The 7,525-nt window shown below is 31.0% G+C and overlaps 2 protein-coding genes across 2 annotated transcripts; one reads left to right on the top strand and one right to left on the bottom strand.

Moving 5' to 3' along the window:
- Positions 1–1,058: 1,058 nt before the first annotated feature.
- Positions 1,059–1,932, bottom strand: LOC136785331 (uncharacterized). Its single transcript, XM_066746379.1, has 2 exons — positions 1,723–1,932; positions 1,059–1,586 (listed from the first exon to the last, which is right to left on the bottom strand). Exons 1-2 carry the CDS (start codon positions 1,930–1,932, stop codon positions 1,059–1,061), a joined length of 738 nt encoding a protein of 245 aa, XP_066602476.1.
- Positions 1,933–3,835: 1,903 nt separating this feature from the next.
- LOC136785330 (large ribosomal subunit protein mL40-like) lies at positions 3,836–6,932 on the top strand. The gene is made up of 4 exons (XM_066746377.1): positions 3,836–4,080; positions 4,154–4,228; positions 6,011–6,181; positions 6,661–6,932. The coding sequence occupies exons 1-4, from the start codon at positions 4,043–4,045 to the stop codon at positions 6,716–6,718; spliced, it is 342 nt and encodes a 113-aa protein (XP_066602474.1). The 5' UTR covers positions 3,836–4,042; the 3' UTR covers positions 6,719–6,932.
- The last annotated feature ends 593 nt before the right edge of the window (positions 6,933–7,525 follow it).

Here is a 7,525-nt window from a genome sequence, read left to right on the forward strand (position 1 = left end):
GAAAAGATTTATTAGTTTTTTCTGCGGAGAACCAGGGTCTATTCATGATAGTCGTTTATTAAAAAAGTCATCATTATATAAAAAGGGTATGAATGGATTTTTGAACAGAAATTTTCTATTAGGTGACTCAGCATATCCTTGTTTAAACTGGCTGATTCCACCGTTTAAAGACAATGGAAATTTTATTTCAAATAAAAAAATATTTAATTATCGTCATTCTGCAACAAGAGTCGTTATTGAAAATGCTTTTGGGCTTTTGAAGGGGAGGTTTAGGAGACTAAAATTTTTTGAAAATGACGATTTAAAATTGGTGACAAAATGTATCATAGCTACTGCTGTACTACATAATATATGTATAGATAATAATGATATTGACACACAATTGATATAGATGATGAAAATGATGATAATGATGATTCTATAAATATACAAGGAGTTTCTGGCATCAACGAAATGTGTTCCAGACGAGACGAAGTATATATGAACATGTTTAAATGAACACAATTATATAATTGAATAATAATTCTATTTATTAATGACGAATAAGGAATTTTTTATATTTTTTAATGTATGAAATAGTTTTTCTTATAATTCTTATATAAGATACAAAAAACTTTAAAAACAAAACTAATTAAATTAACAAAATTTATTTTAATGAACTTTTTATATAAAATTTTCAATTTAAGTAATAAACGTTACTTAATTACTCTATTAAGCTATATAGTATATCAGCGGAAAACTTTAAACACTATGCAAATGTTTAATGGAAAAATAGTTTAAATTTCTTAGTACTGACTAGTAATTATAATCACATTACTTGTTCAAACGTTTAATAAAACGTCAAGCTTTTCTACATTTTAATACTGGTTGGTGTAACCTTAAATCATATTACGCTTGCAAATATTTAATGAAAGGCAACCTTTATCTATGCTGTAATACTGACTAGTAACCTTAATCTCTCTCCTCACATTATTTTTATGTATGTTCAGTAGAAAATTAAAGTTTTTTACTTTTTAAAAGTAATTATGTAGCTGTTGCTGTATTTTATAAAATATTAATCATACACATTTTTTTTCCTTTAAAACCTTTTGTAAACTAATTAAAGCCTCTATTTTCTTTTTTTCCATTTCCATTTTATCTTTATATAATCTCACTTTTTCTTCATTATATTTTAAGCTTTCTTTAATGTAAACTTTCCTGCTCTCCTCTTTTTCTTTCATAACTATCATTTTGTTTTCTAAAAAATCTTTCTTTATTTTTACCAGCTCAATAGTAGGATTTTTTCTTTTTCGCTTTGAAGATGATGAGCTGCTGGAACTATTGGAAGACGGATCATCTAGGTGTTCTTCGAAATTCTCTACTTCAGGTTGTGCTATAGATTCCACTTGAGTTTCTTCGGTATTTATATCATTAACATCTATTGAATGTTGACATGCATTTGTTGGGGAATCTCCTAATAACTCATCCAATCTATTATAAAATACAAATTTCACTGGACCCCTTCCTGTTCGAGATTTTATATCTTTTCTACTTTTATAAGTTCGCACTAAATTTTGCCATTTCTTTTTACATACTGCTTCAGATACCTATAAATAACAGAAAATATTTTATTTTACTACAGGATGGTAATAAAAAAGAATCAATTACTTGACAAAGCAATTAAAACAACACGTAATTGTTACTTGTGTTTTTATAACCTATAATATTAGAAATTTTACTTACCTCAATATTTTGACTACAAAGTTCTTCACTTATAATTGTCCAGAAAGTCTTTCTCTTATGAATGTGATGCATATCATCATACCGTGCTTCAACAGCTGTCAATAAAGTAAGCGTTTCATTTATTGACCAAGTAGTTCTCTTATCTTTTATTTGTGTTGCTTTTGAATTATCATTTAATTCTTGCAACTGGAAGTTTTCCATCAAAATCATTTCTTTCCCTCAAGGCTTCCTCTTCATTTTCTTGAAATTCTGAGCTTATGTCAAAAGCTTCGACATGTTTTTATTGCATCATACTCTTGATTTTTAATAAAAGGCTCATTAAATTCATTTAAGCCTATAAACTTATTAGAAACCCAAAATCTACTATTTTTCTCTTAAAAATACATGAATTAACAAAATTAAAAACGTTACCGAATATTTTTATTTACATGTTTATACTAAATGCTTACCAATATCTTGTACATAAAAATCATCATTCTTATTGGTTACAAACCCATCATTAGTTCTTAAAATGTAATATGCCATAACTACGTATAAAAAATTGATTAAAACTATCGGATTTATTATCGGTTAAGTAAATACTTTTATTTTTGTGCCTCCCTGCTTAATTAATTAGTTATAACCGTTATATTTAACTGTCATAATAGTGTATAAGGAGATGACAGTTAAATATGTACTACATACACGCTCTCTCCATTGTCTCCATACACTTGTCCACACACTTGTCTCTGAGAACCTATAGATGAGTCTGACAGACTCATCAAAGCATATGCTCCTCAGCTAGCTCAAATGCTAGGGGAAAACTCAGTTCTGTCTCAGTTCAATCTCAGTTACCAACATCAAAAGGAACGCGCATTTAACTGAGCCATGACGTCACAAGTGAGATTTAACTGAGTTTTGGTGTAAAAGGAAAGCAGCTAATGATGCCATTTATGCAGTATGCTGTCGGTCCAGTAGAACGATTAAAACATTTAGAGCCATCAAAATCTGTATGCTTGCGCCATCTGCTATATATCGAACAAACTATAGTAAATAAAAGGCACTTTACTCTGTAACCAATTTTAAAGATATACTATCACGCCACCTATGAAGTGCTGCCAATTATCAGCCTTAAAATTAGTTAAATTCTTAGGTTGGCTAAAGATTGCCTTCGAGCTCTGAGGGACAGATAAGAAAGGGTGGGGGTAGCTGAGTGTCCTACCCCTGATAGGGTCTACCGCTGCAATGGTCTGCGTGACTAGCGAGTAGCGGGATGAGTGGGGATGGCTCACCGTTACTACTGGCTGACAGGGGGGTGACACTGCCCGTGTTAAGAAGTGGGGCCGTGATTGCAGCGCCACCTATGAACTCTGAGATTTTTTGAGGAACTATAACGCTGCCCCACTTCGCCTATGAGAGTGTCTCCCCCCTGTGGCTGACTGTGTGTTACTGACACTACACTACGGTAAGCGTGGTGGGGAGACAATTCCATCACAATCTAACAGCACTGTCCCAATGCGGTAGCCAAATCCACCAAATCTTTCTGCTCAGAGTCTGATCACCAATCCTCTGAATCTCCCGATCACCCGATCGCGAATCGGAGATCGAGCTCACGCGGAAGCCTCTGATCCATCTAGTAATTTTTTTTTCAACGTTGCATTCCTGAGGCTAGGTTCGATTGGGCTGGATCGTGATCTGGATCGGATCACGAACGTAAACGTCCCTAGATCCGGATTAATCTAGGGTTGTATAGGGTATCTTTTCGTAAGTTGCAATTTTGCCACAAGTCTGATCCAAGATCCGGATCAAATCTTTGAAAATAAATGTCCTACTTGTAACGCTGAAAGCTGAGTGCAAGGGTGCGCTCCGAGTCACGCATGCACGCAGGCCGTGCTCCGTTATTGACTGTGAGTACTGAAAATCTATAGTTTATGTCACGCAAACTATAGATTACTAGTACTCACAGTCAATAACAGAACACGGCCGCAGTAAGCACTTAAATTCTATAATAAATGTGACATAAACTGTACATTCTATGCGCTTCATGCGTGATGTGGAATACACCCCAAGAATGTCGTGCCGTAGATAGCCGTGGATGCTTATGTTCAGTGATCTGATGCGGGTTAGGGTTAGACCCAGTTTCAGAGCTGCAACTTTCGAAAAAACTCTAGATGGATCCGAGTCTAGTCCGGGTTAATCTAGGGTTTTTTTCGAAAGTTGTATTACTGCGACTGTAGTAAACCCTAACCCGGATCAGATCACTGAACGTAAACATCCCGTGATTGATCGAAAAGGTCCGTTTTTTTCTAAACTATTTAATTAAATAAAATTACACAAGAAAATGATAAAGTTTATTAATTTTATTCCCATGGTTTTAAGGTTGTAAAATTTTATATTTTAGCTCTTTTTTTTTATCTTTTCACTTATTCGTTAACCTTAATATCAATTACAGACATCAAGAAAATATTCAAAGGGAAATATGTACAAACATTTCACCGCTTTACTTTAAAATTACCAACACGCTTTTGTAAGTAATTTTATTTTTGTAATTCCTTTTGTTATTCATTTACAAAAGTAGTTAACTGAAGCTGGCAATTGTAGACTGCATCCTAAAATTAATTGATTATTAAATTCGTTCATTGTAGAAGCATATACTGTGAAAAGGTATAGCGGCATTCTGTTAAAAAAAACAAACCTGCTAAAGGTTGGTTTTATGAATTATTGGTTACTCCTTATCGCATTTATTCGTTGGGTAATGTTTAAAATATTCATTATAATTTATTATAGTTGGTAATTTTTACCACACATTAATTTGACTAGTAAGTAGAAAATATTGTTTTAAATGTATTAAAATTTCTATAAAATTGTATATGTAGCATAGGAATCCAAAAAATTTGCAACTTTTTACTTTTACTATAGTTACTAACAGTAAATTTCTATTATTGACTATATTTAAAGCCAAAAGTTGCAAATCTTTCCGAGCTTTGATGTTACATATAAAATTTGTAGTACTTTTAATGCACTTTGATTTTGAAATAAAACTTATAACATTTTTTCTTAAAATAATATATTATTATGATTTATAATTATCCTTAAAGGATATTGAGGTTTGGCTGTGGAGATGTTCGGTTCAATTAGCCCTTCATTTTAGTTTAATTAAAAAGAGAAGCAGAACCAGAAACAGATATATTTTATATATTTTAGTTGTTATCTTTTATATTTTCTATGCTTTCTCTAATTTTTCAATATTAAACTATACATTAAAAAAAAGATTCTATCAATCGTAATTTTAGCAGAGACAAATGTTAAGAGAGAAATACATGCTATTGGCTAGTTTTCTCAAATCTTATCATTTTATCCAATGGTATTAAGGTTTTAAAAAGAATTAATTAACATTTGCATAACAGTTGACTGCTGAATGCTATTAAAAGTATAGAATCTATAAAAGTACAGTCCACAAATGAACAAATATATTGTTTAACCAAAAGCAGGCCAAATCAGTGTTATACCTGTTCTATTAACTATGCTTAAGAATTAAATTATGCTTAAAAGGCTAATATATTATTTTAATTAATGTAATGGTTTTTTAATCCTTAAGGTGCACTAGGGGTCTAAAATACCCCAAAGAAAATATATGCTTTAACCCTTAAAGTGCACTTAGGGTCTAAACTACCCCAAAGAAAATTGGTTTAATTGTAACTTTTAGGATTTAAAGTTTTGTGTTTGTACCGTCAATTGTGAAAAACCGATTCATGAGAAACATTATTAATTATTTTCGTAATAGAATACTTAAAAATACAAGTTTTATAGATATTATAAAAAGTTAGGGTCTTTTAGGCCCTATGTACGTTTTATGATATTAATAGGAAGTGTGCGCTTTAAGGGTTTAATTGCTTATATGTTGAGTGCCACGATAGTCATAAGTGGCTAACACTGATCTTTCCATTTAAGCCTTGTTAATCATCAATGGTTAACAGTGCAAATTAGGATATAAAACTAAACATTTTGCATTGGTTTAAGTAATGACTAAAAATACATAAATATCTTGTACTGCAATAAGAATCAATGGCCCCAATACATGTTTACACAGTTATATAGGGTAAATTTCAATCTGTTAATTGTATACTTCGCATTTCTACGCCACAGAAACAATGCTTCCATACAACGCACATAGCCTGATTAGGATTTCATTAAGAATTTGCATGGAGCTCAATGTATTAAATTTATATATTTCAAATGATATTTTTATTAGAGTATAAGGATCTGAATATAATGAGAACATAATATCTATTTTTTTATTATTTTACAGAGGTGAACCATTAAAAAAGAAAAAGAAACTTGACCCAGCTATTGTGAGAGCTAGAGTAGAAAGAAGGAAGAAAAAAGTTGAGAAAGAAATTCGCAGGCTTGAAAAATTATCTAAACAGTTAAAACCTATTGATGAAATTGAGATTCCATCTGAATTGATAAATATGAAAGAGTAAGTTTATAAAATTGTTTTTATCTTAAGTATTAAGCATTAAGTATTATTTTCATACTTTCCACATAATATTTCCTTCATTATTTAATGCTGTGAAAGAACTAATGAAAAAGAGTAATTATTATGATACGGAATTAGGAAGTTAGTAATACTCAGATAATATTGAATAATTTACTGATTAATATAAAAGAAATACAATCTTTTGGTAGATTTTTACATTCAAACTTTGTAGGAAAAATGATATAATAGAGTAGATTGTCAGAATATATTATACCACTTTTAAGTATTCTTTGTAGATGGTATGTATCCAAATAGTTATTTGTATCGTATTGAAAGCAATTTGACAGATTTTCAGTAGAGAAAGGGCCATAAAAAAGGAAATTTTCTTTTTTAACTAATATCATCTAAAATAGTTGGATTGAATTTCGTAATATAATCAGTGGTGGATGGCAGGGCTTAAAAATTCCTGCACATTTCAGCCGATTTCTTAGAGCGACGCTTGAATACTCTCCACTGTTGTACCCTATGACATTATGAGAAGCGACCGCGAGACAGTTATCGAAAATCAAAGTATGTCCAAACGAAAAGGTAATAAGAGTGGTATCTCAGAAGAAACTTGTTATGTTTGAATCAATTTGTTTTACATAATGTTATTTTTTTTAAATCATCAAAAAAAGTATTCAAAAAATTCAGTTGGTAACATGCCACCTAAGAGACACTGTTGGTTATGTATTTTTGTTGGAGCGGTATCCCCAACAGGCTTACTCCACTTAAAATTATGAAAATGTACAGATATATTATTTTAAAATAAATATCTGGATAAATCTTTTAAAGTCTTTTATTGGATTTAAATGACCTCTAGCAAATATTCAAATACTTGTATTAATTGCGGGATCATTTTTTCTTATTAATGCGGTTAAATGTACATCTTCTATGGACACAGAAATATCCCTGATCCTAACTGCAATGAATTTTATGACTTAATAGTAGTACGCCATTTCAAGATATCACGTAAAAAAACGCATCTGTAAAAGTATTTCATAAGGGCAATCCATATACACTACCGGTCAATAGTTTAAGACCACTTGGAAAATTTGGCTAAAAAACAGTTGCTTCATTAAACGAGCATAGCTTGATAACGAAGAAAGATACAAGAAAATTGAAAACAGCATGGGAAAGGTGACGAAATTCCGCATATGATGGAATTACATACATTTACAAGAAGCTTATAATTACAGAGTTGCAATTAAATAAAAATGCTACTAAATGAAAAATTTTTCATTTTTCATTATGTCAATTCAACCTGTTGCAGCACTTATAATAATTATGGTAACTATGTGAAAC

This window comes from Prorops nasuta, unplaced genomic scaffold (genome assembly GCF_024137725.1).
Source record: "Prorops nasuta isolate Cenicafe-Biocafe unplaced genomic scaffold, Cenicafe_Pnas_1.2 PNAS00260, whole genome shotgun sequence".
Lineage (NCBI taxonomy): Eukaryota > Metazoa > Arthropoda > Insecta > Hymenoptera > Bethylidae > Prorops > Prorops nasuta.